We start from the raw sequence: 22,421 nt of genomic DNA on the forward strand, positions 1-22,421 counted from the left end.
AAGACAGAGCGCTCCAATGAGATACTGTCTTTCAGACAGCTCTTTCTTCACCTGAGGACGGCTGCTTGCGTTGTGGCCGAAACGTCGTGAGAATTTTATTTTATTATGTAATATTTTTATTTTTATTATTTCCCTTCTACGTGACTTTACCGAAAGAACCAATAAGATCAATCCCTGCAGTCACGAAAGCTTCAAATCGAAATGACCAACTTTATTGTACCTTTTTGTTTTGGGATATGAATGAACATTTTTATACATGATATTTAATAATCTAACAAAAATAAGTTTGGTAAACTGGATCATGGGACCTTTTTAGCCAGTATACTATGTATTTGTGTTTCTCCCTTGTGATGGGACTTTGCAGGATGAACGTTGAGATGCATAAGGCGGCACGGGGTGACCAATGAGGTCTGACTTGGTGTGTGATCAGGTAGGGCACTGATAAGGGGTTGACAGCAGAGGTCGCAAACGGGTTTTTATTCCTTACCCGTAACCGTACCCGGCCGCACCAGGGTCGCAAACGGGTACCTGTACCCGGCCGTACCCGTACCCTACCCGGCCGGGTACGGGTATGGTACGGGTATCGGGTACCCGATTGCGACCTCTGGGATGAAGCCATGTTGCAGGCGCGGGTGGGTTGATTCTAGGAACTTGAATTGTGAGAAGAGACAAGACGTTGGGAAATGAGTGACAAACGGTGACTCACCAGTGACTCACGGTCTACCCGTACCCGGCCGCACCAGGGTCGCAAACGGGTACCCGTACCCGACGGGTACGGGTACCTTGGTTTTAGGAAGTGGAAGTTACCGGAAGAGTCTATGGGCAGTGTTGAGTCTATGGGTAGTGTTGAGTCTATGGGTAGTGTTGAGTCTATGGGCAGTGTTGAGTCTATAGGTAGTGTTGAGTCTATGGGCAGTGTTGAGTCTATGGGGCAGTGTTGAGTCTATGGGCAGTGTTGAGTCTATAGGTAGTGTTGAGTCTATGGGCAGTGTTGAGTCTATGGGGCAGTGTTGAGTCTATGGGCAGTGTTGAGTCTATAGGTAGTGTTGAGTCTATGGGCAGTGTTGAGTCTATGGGGCAGTGTTGAGTCTATGAGCAGTGCTGAGTCTATGGGCAGTGTTGAGTCTATGGGCAGTGTTGAGTCTATAGGTAGTGTTGAGTCTATGGGCAGTGTTGAGTCTATAGGTAGTGTTGAGTCTATGGGCAGTGTTGAGTCTATGGGCAGTGTTGAGTCTATGGGTAGTGTTGAGTCTATGGGTAGTGTTGAGTCTATAGGCAGTGTTGAGTCTATAGGTAGTGTTGAGTCTATGGGCAGTGTTGAGTCTATGGGCAGTGTTGAGTCTATAGGTAGTGTTGAGTCTATGGGCAGTGTTGAGTCTATGGGCAGTGTTGAGTCTATGGGTAGTGTTGAGTCTATGGGTAGTGTTGAGTCTATGGGTAGTGTTGAGTCTATGGGCAGTGTTGAGTCTATGGGTAGTGTTGAGTCTATGGGCAGTGTTGAGTCTATGGGTAGTGTTGAGTCTATAGGCAGTGTTGAGTCTATAGGTAGTGTTGAGTCTATGGGCAGTGTTGAGTCTATGGGCAGTGTTGAGTCTATAGGTAGTGTTGAGTCTATGGGCAGTGTTGAGTCTATGGGTAGTGTTGAGTCTATGGGTAGTGTTGAGTCTATGGGTAGTGTTGAGTCTATGGGCAGTGTTGAGTCTATGGGTAGTGTTGAGTCTATGGGCAGTGTTGAGTCTATGGGTAGTGTTGAGTCTATGGGCAGTGTTGAGTCTATGGGCAGTGTTGAGTCTATGGGTAGTGTTGAGTCTATGGGTAGTGTTGAGTCTATGGGCAGTGTTGAGTCTATGGGTAGTGTTGAGTCTATGGGCAGTGTTGAGTCTATGGGTAGTGTTGAGTCTATGGGCAGTGTTGAGTCTATGGGCAGTGTTGAGTCTATGGGTAGTGTTGAGTCTATGGGTAGTGTTGAGTCTATGGGCAGTGTTGAGTCTATGGGCAGTGTTGAGTCTATGGTTAGTGTTGAGTCTATGGGCAGTGTTGAGTCTATGGGTAGTGTTGAGTCTATGGGCAGTGTTGAGTCTATGGGTAGTGTTGAGTCTATGGGTAGTGTTGAGTCTATGGGTAGTGTTGAGTCTATGGGCAGTGTTGAGTCTATGGGCAGTGTTGAGTCTATGGGTAGTGTTGAGTCTATGGGTAGTGTTGAGTCTATGGGTAGTGTTGAGTCTATGGGTAGTGTTGAGTCTATGGGTAGTGTTGCGTCTATGGGTAGTGTTGAGTCTATGGGTAGTGTTGAGTCTATGGGTAGTGTTGAGTCTATGGGTAGTGTTGAGTCTATGGGTAGTGTTGAGTCTATGGGCAGTGTTGAGTCTATGGGTAGTGTTGAGTCTATGGGCAGTGTTGAGTCTATGGACAGTGTTGAGTCTATGGGTAGTGTTAGTCTATGGGTAGTGTTGAGTCTATAGGTAGTGTTGAGTCTATGGGTAGTGTTAGTCTATGGGCAGTGTTAGTCTATGGGTAGTGTTAGTCTATGGGTAGTGTTGAGTCTATAGGTAGTGTTGAGTCTATGGGCAGTGTTAAGTCTATGGGCAGTGTTGAGTCTATGGGCAGTGTTGAGTCTATGGGTAGTGTTGAGTCTATGGGCAGTGTTGAGTCTATGGGTAGTGTTGAGTCTATGGGTAGTGTTGAGTCTATGGGTAGTGTTGAGTCTATGGGTAGTGTTGAGTCTATGGGCAGTGTTGAGTCTATGGGTAGTGTTGAGTCTATGGGCAGTGTTGAGTCTATGGGCAGTGTTGAGTCTATGGGCAGTGTTGAGTCTATGGGTAGTGTTGAGTCTATGGGTAGTGTTGAGTCTATGGGCAGTGTTGAGTCTATGGGTAGTGTTGAGTCTATGGGTAGTGTTGAGTCTATGGGTAGTGTTGAGTCTATGGGTAGTGTTGAGTCTATGGGTAGTGTTGAGTCTATGGGTAGTGTTGAGTCTATGGGTAGTGTTGAGTCTATGGGCAGTGTTGAGTCTATGGGTAGTGTTGAGTCTATGGGTAGTGTTGAGTCTATGGGTAGTGTTGAGTCTATGGGTAGTGTTGGAGTCTATGGGTAGTGTTGATCTATGGGTAGTGTTGAGTCTATGGGTAGTGTTGAGTCTATGGTTAGTGTTGAGTCTATGGGTAGTGTTGAGTCTATGGTGCATGTGTTGTTGAGTCTATGGGTAGTGTTGAGTCTATGGGTAGTGTTGAGTCTATGGGGCAGTGTTGAGTCTATGGGGTAGTGTTGAGTCTATGGGTAGTGTTGAGTTCTATGGGTAGTGTTGAGTCTATGGATAGTGTTGAGTCTATAGGTAGTGTTTGAGTCTATGGGTAGTGTTAGTCTATGGGCAGTGTTAAGTCTATGGGTAGTGTTAGTCTATGGGTAGTGTTGAGTCTATAGGTAGTGTTGAGTCTATGGGCAGTGTTAAGTCTATGGGCAGTGTTGAGTCTATGGGCAGTGTTGAGTCTATGGGTAGTGTTGAGTCTATAGGTAGTGTTGAGTCTATGGGCAGTGTTGAGTCTATGGGCAGTGTTGAGTCTATGGGCAGTGGTTGAGTCTATGGGCAGTGTTAAGTCTATGGGCAGTGTTAAGTCTATGGGGCAGTGTTGAGTCTATGGGCAGTGTTGAGTCTATAGGTAGTGTTGAGTCTATGGGTAGTGTTGAGTCTATGGGCAGTGTTGAGTCTATGGGCAGTGTTAAGTCTATGGGCAGTGTTGAGTCTATGGGCAGTGTTGAGTCTATGGGCAGTGTTAAGTCTATGGGCAGTGTTGAGTCTATGGGCAGTGTTTGAGTCTATGGGCAGTGTTGAGTCTATGGGCAGTGTTGAGTCTATGGGCAGTGTTAAGTCTATGGGCAGTGTTGAGTCTATGGGCAGTGTTGAGTCTATGGGCAGTGTTAAGTCTATGGGCAGTGTTGAGTCTATGGGCAGTGTTGAGTCTATGGGCAGTGTTGAGTCTATGGGCAGTGTTGAGTCTATGGGCAGTGTTGAGTCTATGGGCAGTGGTTGAGTCTATGGGCAGTGTTGAGTCTATGGGCAGTGTTGAGTCTATGGGCAGTGTTAAGTCTATGGGTAGTGTTGGTCTCTGGGTAGTGTTAGTCTATGGGCAGTGTTAGTCTATAGGTAATGTTAGTCTATAGGCAATGTTAGTCTATAGGCAATGTTAGCAGAGGAAGCAGCAGCAATAGCAAATAGCAACAGCAGCAGCAGCGACGTTTCTGTCCAGCGGAGGCGTCGCCGCACTACGGCGAGGGGGGGGCGAGGTGAGGGGCGAGGGGGGGGGCGAGGTGAGGGGGGGGGCGAGGGGGGGGGCGAGGGGGGGGGGCGAGGTGAGGGGGGGGCGAGGGGGGGGGGGGTGCGAGGTGAGGGGGGGGGGCGAGGTGAGGGGGGTGCGAGGGGGAGGGGCGAGGTGAGGGGGGGGGGCGAGGGGGAGGGGGCGAGGTGAGGGGGGTGCGATGGGGAGGGTGCGAGGGGGGAGGGGGCGAGGTGGGGGGGGGAGGGGGGGGGGGGGGGGGGGGGGGTGCGAAGTGAGGGGGGGGGGGCGAGGGGGGGTCGAGGGGCGAGGTGAGCGGGGGGCGAGGGGGGGGGGGCGATGGGGAGGGTGCGAGGGGGAGGGGCGAGGTGAGGGGGGGGGGCGCGAAGTGAGGGGGGGGGGGCGAGGGGGGGGGGGCGAGGGGCGAGGTGAGGGGGGGGGGCGAGGGGGGGGGCGAGAGGGGCGAGGGGGGGGGGCGAGGGGGGGGGGCGAGGGGGGGGGCGAGGGGGGGGGGCGCGGGGGGGGCTCGAGAGGCAGCAGCAGCATCTGGAGGAGCTTTGGGGAATGGCTTCAACCGCCCATCGTGATGACTGCGCGCCCTCCACGTGTTTCCCATCAACGTGGTGGGGTCGACACCACCACCACCACCCCCCTCTCCTCCTCCTCCCTCTCTCCTGGCTCGCCCAAACCTCTGCAGATCCCATGGCAACACAACGCACGGCTGGGCTACTGGAACACACACACAGAGGGGCCCTCTCACATCGTTTAAATTTAGCCACTTGTTAGTCGCTTAAAGGGGCAAAGCTTCTACTTATTTCTTAGTGAAGGGCAGGGCGGTGGCGGGGGAAATTGGGTTTTTTTTTTCTGACTCAAAAATATAAATTGAATTCAAGTCCAGTCGAGTAATGCAAAACAAAACACAAAGACAAAGATCCCCCGTGTTAACATCTCCTAGCCACCGTGATGATGATGAGAGAAAGAGAGACACGCACACTCCAAATATACAGCAGCAGGCGTCAGGGTCGGGATCGAACCCACGAACCTCCTGCACACCAGGCGAGGTAGTTAACATCTCCCCACACAGCACCATCAGCAATGTCATCGCCTCCCTGCCACGAACACGTGACAGGTCCCTCCTGGACGCGAGTCGTGAGCCTCGGCGAGGCTTTCCTGGGTAAAACACCGCGGAAAAACGAATATAAATCCAGGCGACGTGCCTCATGGAAACTCGAGTGTACGATGACGCGTGTGAATAGGTATGTGCCAGTGCACGTGTGTGTGTGTCCTGGTATGGGGGAGCGCTGCGCTATGAACCTGGCGACCCGGGTTCGATTCCCGCTCACGGCTAACACCAGTGACAATTATCTGAACCGGTCCTGGGCCTCCCCTAGGTCGACTCAGCCTTAAACGAGTACCTGGTGCGGTGTGTAAACATCGCCACTGGGGAGACAAAGGCGGTCGGGCGTGGTGCTGGCCACCCACCCCCTCATGTACCGTTCCGGCCTTCATAGGTGCTCGCTAACAGCACTTGCCCCTACAGTCTGTTAAGGCTACACGGGGGATCTTTGTCTTTGTGTGTCCTGGTGGGCGCCTGTCTTGTTGTGTAGCGGTGAGCGCTTCGCCGCACTGCAAACCTTGGCTACACGGGTTCGATTCCCCGCTCACGGTCAACATCACCAGAGACGATTATCCGAACCGGTCCTGGGCCTCCCCTAGGTCGACTCGGCCTCAACTGAGTGTCCGGTGCGGTGTGTAGGTAACATCGTCACTGGGGAGACAAAGGCGGCCGGGCGTGGTGCTGGCCACCCACTCCCTCGTGTGCCGTGCCGGCCTTCATAGGTGCTGCTCGCGAACAGCACTTGCCCCAACAGTTTGTTAAAGGCTACACGGGGCAGCTTTGTCTTTGCCCGCGCGCGTGTGTCAGTACGGACCCGTTATTTCAGAATGCCCCCATGCACACCACTGTACTGTGTAAACATTTTGTGTATAAATACCAAAGCCTGCTGCCAGGAATGTGACGCACGCGATGGAATCGCGTGCTTGTGTGGGGGGGGGTGGTGGTGGTGGTTGAGTGGGTGGGTGTGGTCGGTAGTGGTGGTGGTGCTGGGTGGAGGTGGGTGGGGTTGGTGGTGGTGGTGCTGGGTGGAGGTGGGTGGGGTTGGTGGAGGTGGGTGGGGTTGGTGGTGGTGCTGGTTGAGTAGGTGGGTGTGGTCGGTAGTGGTGGTGGTGGTGGGTGGAGGTGGGTGGGGTTTGGTGGTGGTGGTGCTGGGTGGAGGTGGATGGGGTTGGTGGAGGTGGGTGGGGTTGGTGGTGGTGCTGGTTGAGTAGGTGGGTGTGGTCGGTAGTGGTGGTGGGGTGGAGGTGGGTGGTGTTGGTGGTGGTGGTGATGGTTGTGGGGAGCGGTGGTGTAGCGGTTTAGCGCTACGCTGCGCTACGAACCTGGCGACCCGAGTTCGATTCCCGCTCACGGCCACCAACACCACCAGTGACGATTACCTTAAACCCATCCTGGGCCTTCCCCTAGGTCGACTCGGCCTCAAACGAGTACCTGGTGCGGTGGTGTAGTAAACATCGCCACTGGTCCTGGTCACACACCTCGTGTGCCGTGCGGCCTTCATATGTGCTCGCTAACGGCACTTGCCCCTGCAGTCTGTTGAGCCTATATAGGGGCGGGGGGATCTTTTGCATTTTGTGGTGGTTGTGGGTGGTGGTGGGAATGGGGCGGTTGTGGGTTGTTGGGCTGGAAATGGCGGTTGTTGCGATTGCTGTTGTTCTACTCACGGTCAAATATGAAGATCAGATACAATCTGCTGACCAGGCACTCATTCAAATCTGTAAACTGATGAGAATACCCATGACGGTGGCTAGGAGATGTTAACTAACCTCGCCTGGTCGTGGTTTCGATCCGGACCCTGACGCCTGCTGCTGTATATTTGGAGTTTGCGTGTCTCTCTCTCATCATCATCATCACGGTGGCTAGGAGATGTTAACTACCTCGCTTGGTGTGCAGGAGGTTGTGGGTTCGATCCCGACCCTGACACCAACCTCCGCCTGATCCAAAACAAAAAAACCACGAGGCATTATCGGTGCCCACGTCGCTGGGTTCCATCAAGCCAACTGGTGGGATGATAAATTAAAAACAAAGATCACTCCCCCGCCCCGCCCCGCCCCCCCAACGTAGCCTTGAATAGGTTGTTGGGGGAAAGTGCTGTTAGCGAGCACCTATTAACGCCGGCACGTCACCGCGCCGGGCCGCCTTTGTCTCCCCGCGGTGCTGATGCTTTACGCACCGCACTTGAGGCTGAGTCGATCTAGGGGGGAGGGCCCAGGAGGGCTTCAAGGTTTTGGCCGCTCGTATCGGTCGTGGTGTCGTGCGCTAACCATGTGGATGTTAAGCCACACGCACACGGCTGATCTGATGCTGTTGCGTTGGCAGCGATACACAAACAATAACCAATACCGACCACTCAACACGTGCGTCAATAACAGCGTCTGCGTGGCCTTTAAAGGAGAGATAAGTACCGGGCGACGTTTCGGGCAACGGCCCTAACTTCGTGGCACGCGCAATCAAGTTCAAGTTCATTTATTAGGTATAGCCCTGTGAGCCATTCGGCTCTTGAATCGGGTGCAACCGCAACAAACAAAAACAAAAACATGAACAAAAAACATCTTAAAGTGGCTATGTGACTAAGTGTAAACAGAAAATCCAAGAAAAGACAGCAAAATATTGCAGAATAAAGCACCGTACACCAACGCTGTGTGCAAAAAATCCCAGTGGGATGCAAGTCAAACAACAACAACAACCACAAGACAACTTAGATTAAGGCCATCAGTCTAACTCCGTACTACAACAAACAAACATGGCCAAACCAGTAAACTTTTCGAAATCACTAAAATAAAGCAATGAAACAGTGGTCATAGGAACTGACGGAATTTTCACAATAAACGACAAACAACATGTACTACCAAAACCCTGCAGCCATAGCTGGCTGCAGCGTCCGAGTTCGATGTCAGCTCGCGGCCGACATCGGCGACGCATATCCTGAACCGAGCAACGTCCCTCCCCTGGGTCAACTCAGCCTTAAAAAAATCGAGTACATGGTGCGGGTGTGCGTAAAACGTCGGCATTGTGGAGTGAGACAAAGACGGCCGTGTGTGGTGGTTACCTGGTTACCCCCCCCCCCGCCCGCCTTCGTAGGTGGTGCCCTGCCGTGCCGACTCTTAATTGGTTGCTCGCGAAAGGCACTTGCCCTAAATAGCCCGTGCAGGCTACCCGGGTGGGGGAGGAGATCTTTGTCATTGTTGCAGCGGTGGCATTTCGGGGCTCAGTGGAATTGTCTCTGGCGCGGGGAATGTCTCAGGCTGGGGATAATGCATGATCGCATCGGGAAACCCCCCTCCTCTCCTTCTACCACGTGCCCACACAGCCCCCCACCACGTGCCCACACAGCCCCCTACCACGTGCTCACACAGCCCCCACCACCACGTGCCCACACAGCCCCCCCCCCACCACGTGCCCACACAGTCCCCCCCCCCCCACCACGTGCCCACACAGCCCCCCCCCCCCACCACGTGCCCACACAGCCCCCCCCCCCACCACGTGCCCACACAGCCCCCCACCACCACGTGCCCACACAGCCCCCCCCCACCACGTGCCCACACAGCCCCCCCCCCCACCACGTGCCCACACAGCCCCCCCCCCCCACCACGTGCCCACACAGTCCCCCCCCACCACGTGCCCACACAGCCCCCCACCACGTGCCCACACAGCCCCCCACCACCACGTGCCCACAGAGCCCCCCACCACGTGCCCACACAGCCCCCCCCCCCCCACCACGTGCCCACACAGCCCCCCCCCACCACCACGTGCCCACACAGCCCCCCACCACGTGCCCACACAGAGGCCCCCCACCACCCACGTGCCCACACAGCCCCCCCACCACCACGTGCCCACACAGCCCCCCACCACCACGTGCCCACACAGCCCCCCCCCCACCACGTGCCCACACAGTCCCCCCCCACCACGTGCCCACACAGCCCCCCACCACGTGTCCACACAGCCCCCTCACCACGTGCCCACACAGCCCCCCCCCCCCACCACGTGCCCACACAGCCCACCCCCCACCACCACGTGCCCACACAGCCCCCCACCACGTGCCCACACAGCCCCCCCCCCACCACCACGTGCCCACACAGCCCCCCCCCACCACGTGCCCACACAGCCCCCCCCCACCACCACGTGCCCACACAGCCCCCCACCACGTGCCCACACAGCCCCCCCCCACCACCACGTGCCCACACAGCCACCCCCCCACCACGTGCCCACACAGCCCCCCCCACCACCACGTGCCCACACAGCCCCCCACCACGTGCCCACACAGCCCCCCCCCACCACGTGCCCACACAGCCCCCCCCCCACCACCACGTGCCCACACAGCCCCCCACCACGTGCCCACACAGAGCCCCCCACCACCACGTGCCCACACAGCCCCCTCCCCCACCACGTGCCCACACCAGCCCCCTCCCCCACCACGTGCCCACACAGCCCCCCCCCCCACCACGTGCTCACACAGCCCCCCCCCCCACCACGTGCTCACACAGCCCCCCCCCCCACCACGCGCCCACAGAGCCCCCCCACCACCACGCGCCCACAGAGCCCCCCACCACCACGTGCCCACACAGCCCCCACCACCACGTGCCCACCTAAGAATATGAATCCTTGCAGTCACGAAAGCTTCAAATCTAGACGTCCATACTCTTTGGTTCTTTCGGTAAAGTCACGTGGGTATAAAATAAAAGAAATCACGACGTTTCGGGCGCAACACAAGCGTCCGTCACCAGGTGGGAAAGCATGGTCCTTTTAAAACAGTCTGCCTCAGCAGCAGACCACGCTTTTCCACCCGATGATGGACGCTTGTGTTGCACCCGAAACGTCGTGATTTCTTTTATTTTCTACCTACGTGACTTTACCGAAAGATTCCTGCAGTCACGAAAGCTTCAAATCAAGATTTAATGTTGCCCAGTTCTCCGCTTTTGAAATCTTCGCTGTGATATCCGTTGGTTTCACCCAGTGGTTCTTTACCTTAACCGCAGCCTTGCACCCATTTGTTTCTCAATGGTTAACAGACACGTACGATGTTTATACATGCACAGGGTGTGGTGAAACAAAGTAAGTTGTTACTGAGCGTGTCTCCGTGCTTAATTTGTGATGTCGATGATTTGCCTTCTAAAAACAACGAAAGTCTCGCCATGTCTCGCACACCCCCAGAAAGGGCATCTCGCGAGATGCACCCCAGGTATGGAACCACTGCGGCGGTGGGGAGGGGGGCGGAGGGTTGGGGGGGCGGTGGGGAGGGGGGCGGAGGGTTGGGGGGGCGGTGGGGAGGGGGGGCGGTGGGGAGGGGGGCGGTGGGGAGGGGGGCGGTGGGGAGGGGGGGCGGTGGGGGAGGGGGGGCGGAGGGTTTGGGGGGCGGTGGGGAGGGGGGCGGAGGGGTTGGGGGGGCGGTGGGGAGGGGGGGCGGAGGGTTGGGGGGGCGGTGGGGGAGGGGGGCGGAGGGTTGGGGGGGCGGTGGGGAGGGGGGCGGTGGGGGAGGGGGGGCGGTGGGGAGGGGGGGGGCGGTGGGGAGGGGGGGCGGGTGGGGAGGGGGGGCGGTGGGTCGCGGGTTGTGCAGGGAAGTGAGGGGACAATCGCCGGGGATCGAGATGTCGCCCTCTCGCCGATTGCTGTTCTCACTTCCTCCAGTCGGTCCCTGGGAGGATGGAGACTTGTGAGTCGAGAGCGCGAGAGGGAGAGGGAGGTTAGAGGGCGAGGAGAGCGAGAGAGGGAGAGCGTGTGACGTTTGTGTGTTCTCTCACTCACTCCCTCGCCCTGTTTTCTGCGTTTCCCCCCCCCTCCTTTAGTAACACAAACACACTCACACACAGACACACAAACACACATTCACACACACGCACACACAGACACACACTCCACACACAAACAAACACACTCATACACAGGCACACACTCACACCAAACAAACACACTCACACTCGCATTGTAAACCAGTATTTGGCCAAAACATCATCCCGAAGCTTAAAAATCACCCTGCAAATCACTCGATTGGGATCACAGAAGCAGCAGCAACAACAGCAACAGCAGCAACAGAAACAACAGCAACAACAGCAGCAATATCGCCCCCCTACTGCGTAAAACTTGGCAGGACCCTCCTGCTGCAACAAGGGGTTCTTGAGACTCTAAGTGAGCTTACGACAGGGAGGGCATAGACCCCCGACAGGGAGGGCTGCCACTGGGGGTGCCCTGATGTAAGCCCGCCGCCGCGTCACCGCAGAGCACGTGGTGAGCACGTGACCCACCGTGTCACAGTGGAACACGTGGTGAGCACGTGACCCAGCGTGTCATCGCGGAACACGTGGTGAGCACGTGACCCACTGTGTCACCGCGGAGCACGTGGTGAGCACGTGACCCATCGTGTCACAGTGGAACACGTGGTGAGCACGTGACCCAGCGTGTCACAGTGGAACACGTGGTGAGCACGTGACCCACCGTGTCACATGGAACACGTGGTAGGCACGTGACCCACCGTGTCACATGGAACACGTGGTGAGCACGTGACCCAGCGTGTCACAGTGGAACACGTGGTGAGCACGTGACCCAGCGTGTCACGTGGAGCACGTGGTGAGCACGTGACCCACCGTGTCACAGTGGAACACGTGGTGAGCACGTGACCCACCGTGTCACAGCGGAACACGTGGTGAGCACGTGACCCACTGTGTCACATGGAACACGTGGTGGGCACGTGACCCACCGTGTCACAGTGGAGCACGTGGTGAGCACGTGACCCACCGTGTCACGTGGAGCACGTGGTGAGCACGTGACCCAGCGTGTCATCGCGGAGCACGTGGTGAGCACGTGACCCACCGCGTCACAGTGGAACACGTGGTGAGCACGTGACCCACCGTGTCACTGTACTTCTTTGGACTCGGCACTCCACGTGTCATCTGCACAGCAGAGTCTTACAGCGCAGAGGACACGCGGAGAAACGCGGAGACACGCGGAGAGACGCAGAGACACGAAGAGACACGCAGAGACACGCAGAGACACGCAGAGAGACGCGGAGACACGCAGAGACACAGAGAGACGCAGAGACACGCAGAGACACGTGGAGACACGAGGAGTCACGCAGAGACACAGAGAGACGCAGAGACACAGAGAGACGCAGAGACACGCAGAGACACGAGGAGTCACGCAGAGACACAGAGAGACGCAGAGACACGCAGAGACACGTGGAGACACGAGGAGTCACGCAGAGACACAGAGAGACGCAGAGACACGCGGAGACACGTGGAGACACGCAGAGACACGCAGAGACACGCGGAGTCACGCGGAGGCACGCGGAGACACAGAGAGACGCAGAGACACGCGGAGACACAGAGACACGCAGAGACACGCAGAGACACGCGGAGAGACGCGGAGACACGCAGAGACACGCAGAGACACGAGGAGTCACGCAGAGACACAGAGACGCAGAGACACGCGGAGACACGTGGAGACACGCGGAGACACGCAGAGATATGCAGAGACACGCAGAGACACGCGGAGGCACGCGGAGTGGTGCTCATAATTGGAAGAAGCTGCTGATGCTGCATTGGCAGCGGTGCACAAACAAAGAACAATTCAACTCACGTGTCAACAACAACAACAACACTGTGTGGCCTTAAAGTCTACCTCTCTATTTCTCTAGAAGCGCCGTTCCCCGAAACGTGGCCTATCACATACAGTATGATACAGTCTTAATTTGGAGCTTTCGTGACTGCAGGAATTACTCGTTTGGTTATTTCGGTAAAGTCACGTGTAAAGAGAAAATAATAAATTAAATACTAGCATACTACGACGTTTCGATTGCCGCACAAGCAATCATCATCAGGTATAAATGAAATAGAAACACAAATCTAGTATACTTAGAAATGTAATGTAACACAACAGAGAGTCGGATACCATTACATTACATTTCTAAGTATACTAGATTTATGTTTCTATTTCATTTATACCTGAAGATGATTGCTTGTGCGGCAATCGAAACGTCGTAGTATGCTAGTATTTAATTTATTATTTTCTCTTTATACGTGACTTTACCGAAAGAACCAAACAGTGGTATGATACAGTCTTCACTTTCTCTCTTCTGTCGTTATTTAAGTCCGCACACAACGCGACTCGATAATGCGCTCGGGCATCGAAGCGAAAGCTGCCAGGTCAGCAGCACGCCGCCGCCCGAAAGTCAGAGGTCGCAACCGGGTACCCGATACCCGTACCCTACCCGATACCCGGCTACCCGTTTGCGACCCTGGTGCGGCCGGGTACGGGTAAGGAATCAAAACCTCAATCTTAATTTTAGAACTTTCGTGACTGCAGGAATTATTATTTGTTTCTTTCGGTTAAGTCACGTCTAAAGATAAAATAATAAATTAAATTAAATAATAGAATAAGACGATGATGATTGCTTGTGTTGCAATCGAAACGTCGTATTCTATTATTTAATTTAATTTATTATTTTATCTTTAGACGTGACTTAACCGAAAGAAACAAATAATAATTCCTGCAGTCACGAAAGTTCTAAAATTAAGATTGAACCACTTCTACGGGGAAGTTTTAAACTTATCTTCTTTTTTCTCTCTCTCTGACTACTTGTTCTCTCTGCCTGTGTCCTCTCTTTGGAATGTTCACACTTAAATTCTAACTTAGCAATCTTTGAAATACGTAATCAACCAGGCTATGCGTTAATTGTGTGTTGACCGACCCTCTGTGTTGTATTACATTACATTTCGATATTTTACTAGGTTATTTAATTTTAGTGTGTCCTTCTCCTGATTTTCAGGCTTGCTTGCCGTGCCATCGCACTTGCAGCACCACGTTTTGTTGTCCACTCATTGATATGCTAATTTTTTCTCTAACCCCCCTCCCTCTCTCTGCGTCCGCCCTCCTCTGTCTATTTAAGGCCACCCCACAGAGACGACCACCTCTCTCTGTTACCTGTGTTGCTCTCTCTATGTATCTTGGTGATATCTGTCTGCTAATATGTCTGTCTATAATTTTCTGGTTAGATTTTATGTCGCTATTTCATTATACCTGATGATGATTGCTTGTGTTGCAATCGAAACGTCGTATTCTATTATTTAATTTAATTTATTATTTTATCTTTAGACGTGACTTAACCGAAAGAAACAAATAATGAATCAAAACCTGTTTGCGACCTCTACCGAAGGCACGGCCGCCTGCCAAAAACCATCTGGCAATCCGGGAGACATCCGTTGCAACGCCGCCGTCACCGCCACCAATGACGATGATGAGACCCAGAAGGTTGAAACCGTTCCAGAGTTTGCGCGCTTCCAACCAGAGGTCGCAAACGGGTTTTGATTCCTTACCCGTACCCGTACCCGGCCGCACCAGGGTCGCAAATGGGTACTCCTACCCGTACCTGGCCGGGTACGGGTAGCCGGGTATCGGGTAGGGTACGGATATCGGGTACCCGGTTGCGACCTCTGCGAACAAAATGCCTCTGGATGGCAGTGGGCGTGAAAAAAGCCCCAATAAGAGGGCCCCGTGGACGAAATTCGTGATTCGCATCGGTCCGAGTGCGGTCACAGCAATCGTGCTGTGACGGTTCCACCTGAAGACGGAAGCTTGTGTTGCCTCCGAAACGTCGTGATTTTATTTATTTTATATTATTAATTTTAAATTTTTACCTACACGGTGACTTTACCGAAAAAACCCCTAAGAATATGAATCCTTGCAGTCACGAAAGCTTCAAATCTAGAATGGAGGTGGAGGTTTGCCACCGGCTCCTGGCTCGATTGGCAAGCCCAGGGCGCTTAAAGCATCTGCAGGCATTGTCAAGCATGCATCCTCCTCCCTATCAGCGTCTCTATGTGATCTGTCTCCCTCCCTCCCCTCCTCTCTCTCTGTCTCAGTACTGTCAGAGATTAAAACATGTTTTTCCTACGTGACTTTACCGAAAAAAACAAAGAGTATGAATCCTTGCAGTCACGAAAACTTCAAATCTCGATTAAAATGTCCCTTGCAGAAAGGCACGACACGGACTCAAGCCTTCCTGGTCCTAGATCAGGGGAAGGGTTTTGATAGAGCGAGCCATGAGTACCTGGGTAAGCTCCTAGCGTCTCTCGCCGTCGGCCAGGCATTTTTGTCTTTCTGGCACAGAGAGGGGAGGGAGTTGGAGAGAGAGTGGGAGAGAGAGTGGGAGAGTTGGAAAGACTGAATTTTTAACAACTTTTATTGCCGCCAGCAGCAACAGCACTGGAGGCGATTCCGATATGAAACACACAAAGTCACCAGCAAACAAATAAAAGCTATAAATCCACGCGCCGTGGCGCTAAATGCAGCGCGCACAACACCGAAAGAAAAGTCACGTGGTGGTTGTGGTGGTGGTCATCGCGCACGCCACGGTGACGAGCGAGCGCTTCAGAAGGTGAACAACACGAGGGTGCCGTCCACGCTGGTACAGAGAGGGGCTTGTCCGGTCTCCCCCAGCGTTCGAAGAAGACGTGCACATCACCAGCATGTGTGTGGTACATGGTGTGCTCCAGCCGGAGCCGCGCCTTGAGCAGGGCCCCTGAATACTGGAAGCTCCACAGAGCAGCCGTCAGTGTCACCCTCCAGCATCGTTTTTCCTCGTTCTGTACACCGCCATCTTCGCCTGAGCACAGACGAAGTTGGCGAGGTCATGGCGCTTGTTAGCCAGGTAAGGCACCACCCCCATATACGAAGCTGCTGTTGTAGAAGGGCACCTCCCCCCAGTTTCAATGAAGATGTCCCCCAAAAGGCGGAACATTGGTTTGAGCCGCTGGCAGCGTAAGTACCGGTGGGGCAGATCCTCCCTGGCACTGCAGGAAATGCACAAAGTCTGTTACCCCTGGCGAGATTCGGCTGAGCCGCATTGCCGATGGCAACGTGTAGTGTGCCAATCTCCACTGGAGGTCACCGCAGCGTTTGGCTCCGGGAGACTTGTACATTTGTTTCCACGAGAAAGAGAGAGTGCGAGAGAGAGAGTGGGGAAAGAGAGAGTGGGAGAGAGACTTTTAAAACAACTTTCATTGCCGTCAGCAGCAACATCACTGGAGGCGATTCCGAAACGAAATGCACAAAGTCACCAGCAAACACATAACCAACACTGTAAAATCCGCGCGCTGTGGCGCTAAATGCGCCATGCACGACACAAAATAAAAGCCACGTGGTGATGGTCATCAGAGAGAGAGAGTACGAAAAGAGAGAAAGTGGGATAGACTTGACTTTAAACAACTTTTATTGCCGCTAGCAGCAAAAGCACTGGAGGCGATTTCGATATGAAATACACAAAGTCACCAGCAAACAAAAAGAAAATAAACGCTACAAATCCACGCGTTGTGGCGCTAAAGACAGAGAGAGAGAGTGCGAAAGAGAAAGAGAGAGTGGGAGGGAGAAAGAGAGAGAGAGAACGCAGCCTGGAAACTTTTCCTGGCTCTCTCTCTCTGTGACTTTGTTACCCAACTGGTGCCAAATGAACGTCAGCCTTGTTTGGTGCCGCAGTCTGCCCGCCTGGTGATGTGCCCAGAGCCACGGAGGAGAAGGCGTCTCGCGATGGATATCCCTCGTCATGTGCTCCACCGTCGTCACGTGCTCCACCGTCGTCACGCGTTCATCATCGTCACGTGCTCCATCATCGTCACGTGCTCCATCATCGTCACGCGTCATCATCGTCACGTGCTCCATCATCGTCACGTGCTCCATCATCGTCACGCGTCTCATCGTCACGTGCTCCCATCATCGTCACGTGCCTCCACCATCGTCACGCGTCATCATCGTCACGTGCTCCATCATCGTCACGTGCTCCATCATCGTCACGTGCTCCCATCATCGTCACGCGTCATCATCGTCACGTGCTCCATCGTCGTCACGTGCTCCACCGTCGTCACGTGCTCTATCGTCACGTGCTCCATCATCATCACGCTGCTCCATCATCGTCACGTGCTCCATCATCGTCATGTGCTCCATCGTCGTCACGAGCTCCACCGTCGTCACGCGTCATCATCGTCACGTGCTCCACCATCGTCACGCGTCATCATCGTCACGTGCTCCACCATCGTCACGTGCTCCATCATCGTCACGTGCTCCATCATCGTCACGTACTCCATCATCGTCACGTGCTCCACCATCGTCACGCGTCATCATCGTCACGGTGCTCCACCATCGTCACGCGTCATCATCGTCACGTGCTCCATCATCGTCACGTGCTCCATCATCGTCACGCGTCATCATCGTCACGTGCTCCATCATCGTCACGTGCTCCATCATCGTCACGCGTCCATCATCGTCACGTGCTCCATCATCGTCACGTGCTCCACCATCGTCACGCGTCATCATCGTCACGTGCTCCATCATCGTCACGTGCTCCATCATCGTCACGCGTCATCATCGTCACGTGCTTCCACCATCGTCACGCGTCATCATCGTCACGTGCTCCACCATCGTCACGTGCTCCAATCATCATCACGTGCTCCATCATCGTCACGTAGCTCCATCGTCGTCACGTGCTCCCACCGTCGTCACGCGTCATCATCGTCACGTGCTCCACCATCGTCACGCGTCATCATCGTCGTGCTCCACCATCGTCGACGTGCTCCATCATCGTCACGTGCTCCATCATCGTCACGTACTCCATCATCGTCACGTGCTCCACCATCGTCACGCGTCATCATCGTCCACGTGCTCCACCATCGTCACGCGTCATCATCGTCACGTGCTCCACCATCGTCACGTGCTCCATCATCGTCACGTGCTCCATCCATCGTCACGTACTCCATCATCGTCACGTGCTCCACCATCGTCACGCGTCATCAATCGTCACGTGCTCCCACCATCGTCACGCGTCATCATCGTCACGTGCTCCATCATCGTCACGTGCTCCATCATCGTCACGCGTCATCATCGTCACGTGCTCCATCATCGTCACGTGCTCCACCATCGTTCACGCGTCATCATCGTCACGTGCTCCCATCATCGTCACGTGCTCCATCATCGTCACGCGTCATCATCGTCACGTGCTCCATCGTCGTCACGTGCTCCACCGTCGTCACTGTGCTCTATCGTCACGTGCTCCATCATCATCACGTGCTCCATCATCGTCACGTGCTCCATCATCGTCACGTGCTCCATCGTCGTCACGTGCTCCACCGTCGTCACGCGTCATCATCGTCACGTGCTCCACCATCGTCACGCGTCATCATCGTCACGTGCTCCATCATCGTCACGTGCTCCATCATCGTCACGTGCTCCATCATCGTCACGTGCTCCACCATCGTCACGCGTCATCATCGTCACGTGCTCCACCATCATCACGCGTCATCATCGTCACGTGCTCCATCATCGTCACGTGCTCCATCATCGTCACGTACTCCACCATCGTCACGCGTCATCATCGTCACGTGCTCCTCACCATCGTCACCCGTCATCATCGTCACGTGCTCCATCATCGTCACGTGCTCCATCATCGTCACGCGTCATCGTCGTCACGTGCTCCATCAAGAAACCAAATTAGAGTCGTACTCGGTGTGAAAGGTCCTCATTGTGACCACGTGGGGGGTGTGGGGGGGAGGGATGCCACATCAGAGACATGATGCGAGCGCCACGACACGACGGAGACACGGCACCGACGTTTCGGGCTCACCGGCCAATTCTAGGACGGGGAGAGTGGAACGCAAGCTGCGTCACCCCACCACGTGACCCCCACCACGTGACCCCCACCTCATCACCCCACCTCACGTCACCCCCACCACGTGACCCCACCATCTCGTCACCCCACCACGTGACCCCCACCTCGTCACCCCACCACGTGACCCCCACCACGTGACCCCACCACGTGACCCCACCTCGTCACCCACCCCACCTCGTCACCCCCGTGGGGAGCGGTGGTGCAGCGGTTAGCGCTATGCTGCGCGATGAACCTGGCAAACCCCCGGGTTCGATTCCCGCTCACGGCGCCAACACCACCCAGTGACGATTATCTGAACCGGTCCCTGGGCGTCCCGGGGAGACAAAGGCGGCCGGGCGTGGTGCTGGCCACCCACCCCCTCGTGTGCCGTGCCAGCCTTCACAGGTGCTACTCGCAAACAGCACTTGCCCCAACAGTCTGTAACGGCTACACGGGGAATCTCTGTCTTTGTGTTGTGTATGAGTGTGCAAGTGGTGTGTATGAGTGAGTGTGTAAGCGATGTGTGTATGAGTGTGAATGTGATGTGTGAAAGTGATGTGTGTGTGAGTGTGTGTGAGTGATGTGTGTATGTATGAGTGTGTATGAGTGTGTATGTATGAGTGTGTATGTGTGTGTATGAGTGATGTGTGTGTATGTGTGTATGTATGTGTGTGAGTGATGTGTAAGTGATGTGTGTGTATGTATGAGTGTGTATGTGTGTGTATGAGTGATGTGTGTGTATGTATGTATGTGTGTGATGTGTGTATGTATATGTATGGGTGTGTATGAGTGTGAAAGTGATGTGTGTGTGTATGAGTGGTGTGTGTATGTATGTATAAGTGTGTATGTATGAGTGTGTGAGTGTATGTGTGTATGTATGTGTGTGTATGAGTGATGTGTGTATGTGTGTATGTATGTGTGTGAGTGTGTGAGTGATGTGTATGTATGTATGAGTGTGTGTGTATGAGTGTGTGAGTGTGTGAGTGATGTGTGTATGTATGTATGAGTGTGTGTGTATGAGTGTGTGAGTGATGCGTATGAGTGTATGAATGTGAGTGTGTATGAGTGTGTAAGTGATGTGTGTATGAGTGTGTATGTATGTATGTATGAGTGTGTGAATGTGTGTATGTGTATATGTGTGTGTGAGTGTGTGTAGTATGAGTGTGTATGAGTGTGTGTATGAGTCTATGAGTGTGTGAGTGATGTGTGTATGTATGTTTGAGTGTGTATGTGTGTGAGTGATGTGTGTGAGTGTGTGTATGAGTGATGTGTGTATGTATGTTTGAGTGTGTATGTGTGTGAGTGATGTGTGTGAGTGTGTGTATGAGTGATGTGTGTGTATGTATGAGTGTGTATGTGTGTGAGTGATGTGTGTGAATGTGTGTATGAGTGTGTGTGTGTGAATGTGTGTATGAGTGATGTGTGTGTATGTATGAGTGTGTATGTATGTATGTATGAGTGTGTGAATGTGTGTATGAGTGTGTGAGTGTGTGAATGTGTGTATGAGTCTATGAGTGTGTGAGTGATGTGTGTATGTATGTATGAGTGTGTATGTGTGTGAGTGATGTGTGTGAGTGTGTGTATGAGTGATGTGTGTGTATGTATGAGTGTGTATGTATGTATGAGTGTGTGTATGTATGTATGAGTGTGTGAGTGTGTGAGTGATGTAACTACCAGCGCGTGCCGCAAGCCCCCTGCGTGTGTACGCGTGGCGTCTCCCATCCCGACTCAGCCCCTCGCCATCCCCCACGACCCCCACGCAATCCCGCACCTCGACACAACAACCCACACTCGCTCGCAACTCGGAGCAGCAGTAGCAGCAAGCAGCAGCAGCAAGCATCAGCAAGAAGCAGCAGCAGCAAGCAGCAGCAGCAGCAAGCAGCAGCAGCAGCAAGCAGCAGCAGCAAGCAGCAGCAGCAGCAAGCAGCAGCAGCAAGCAGCAGCAGCACCAGCAAGCAGCAGCAGCAGCAAGCAGCAGCAGCAAGCAGCAGCAGCAGCAAGCAGCAGCAGCAAGCAGCAGCAGCAGCAAGCAGCAGCAGCAGCAAGCAGCAGCAGCAAGCAGCAGCAGCACCAGCAAGCAGCAGCAGCAAGCAGCATCAGCAGCAGCAAGCAGCAAGCATCAGCAGCAGCAGCAAGCAGCAGCAGCAAGCAGCATCAGCAGCAGCAAGCAGCGAGCAGCGTGACGATGTCTCGCCGTGTCACCACGCTCCTCGTTACCCTGCAGGTTCGTTATCCCCTCTTCACTCTTCATCCACACCTCTTCACCACCACCACCACCACACCTCATCACCATCATCATCATCGATGTCTGTCGCCAACGTCTCGAAGCCGTGCAGAGTGAATACAGGCGGGGAGCGGTGGCGCAGTGGTTAGGGCGGTGGTGGTTTACGCTGCTGCTGTTGCTGTTGCTGCCTCTGAACGAGCAGCAGCAGCAATCGCTGTAAGGGTTGGTGGATCACGCACGGATGGGTTGTGGGTGGGTGGGTGTCGAGGGGGAGTCGTACCCCTGGACGAGCCGAGACAGCCGTGAGAGCAAGGCGGACTGATCCGTCTATTCCATCTGCACGGGCGGGGGATCGAGCGTTGCTCCCTCGCACAAGGCGTGGGGTTTCCGCCGGGTGCTCCCGTTTCCTCTGCCCCACGTGAACGCGATGCGGTGCGGCGGTGTGTGCCTTTAACTTCCTTCGCACCGTACGTTAAGCGGAGGTGCGAGAAAACGAACGACCAGACCGGGCACTGCCTTTGATAAGGAGACCGGCGACGATGATGACGATGGTGCCGTTTGTATCTTTAGATCTTTACTATCCATTGTTGAAATATTACAAAGTACGTTTTTTTGGGGAGAAAAAGTGGGGTAACTTTCGATGCTGTCGGAACGAATCGCAAACCTGTCAACCCCTTATCAGTGCCCTGCCTTATTTACAGACCAATTCAGATGTTATTGGTCACCCCGTGCCGCTTAGAAATCTCAACGTTCATCCTACAAAGTCCCATCACAAGGGAGACACACAAACAAATAGACACAAATGTTGTGCTCGTATTGAAACCGCTGTATGCCGTATGGACCTGAAAACGCAGTTTCCCCAGTACAAGAATACGGCTAAATCGGATGGGTTGACAAGTATGCTACAATACACCACACACTACACTATATACTACACTATACATTACACTATAAACTACACTATACACTACACTATACACTACACTAACCACTACACTATACACTACACTATACACTACACTAACCACTACACTATACACTACACTAACCACTACACTATACACTACCTACACTAACCACTACACTACACTATATACTACACTATACACTACACTATACACTACACTATACACTACACTATACACTACACTATACACTACTTTACACTACACTAACCACTACACT

At 54.0% G+C, this 22,421-nt stretch overlaps 2 protein-coding genes across 2 annotated transcripts in view; one reads left to right on the plus strand and one right to left on the minus strand.

The window, feature by feature from the left end:
* The window catches only part of LOC144736812 (uncharacterized), a 37,457-nt gene extending 19,311 nt beyond the window's left edge, over positions 1-18,146 (minus strand). Inside the window, exons 1-2 of the mRNA XM_078619456.1 lie at positions 18,098-18,146; positions 592-2,403 (exon numbers count right to left, since the gene is read on the minus strand). Of these exons, the coding sequence (XP_078475582.1) occupies positions 998-2,403; positions 18,098-18,146 (1,455 nt within the window). The 3' untranslated portion in view covers positions 592-997. The remainder of the gene's footprint in view (positions 1-591; positions 2,404-18,097) is intronic.
* Positions 18,147-21,017: 2,871 nt separating this feature from the next.
* Positions 21,018-22,421, plus strand: part of LOC144736928 (cadherin-13-like) — a 23,313-nt gene continuing 21,909 nt past the window's right edge. The window contains exon 1 of the mRNA XM_078619619.1: positions 21,018-21,236. Within this exon, the coding sequence (XP_078475745.1) occupies positions 21,198-21,236 (39 nt within the window). The 5' untranslated portion in view covers positions 21,018-21,197. The remainder of the gene's footprint in view (positions 21,237-22,421) is intronic.

The sequence above is a fragment of the Lampetra planeri genome, chromosome 63 (genome assembly GCF_965212315.1).
Source record: "Lampetra planeri chromosome 63, kcLamPlan1.2.h2, whole genome shotgun sequence".
NCBI lineage: Eukaryota > Metazoa > Chordata > Hyperoartia > Petromyzontiformes > Petromyzontidae > Lampetra > Lampetra planeri.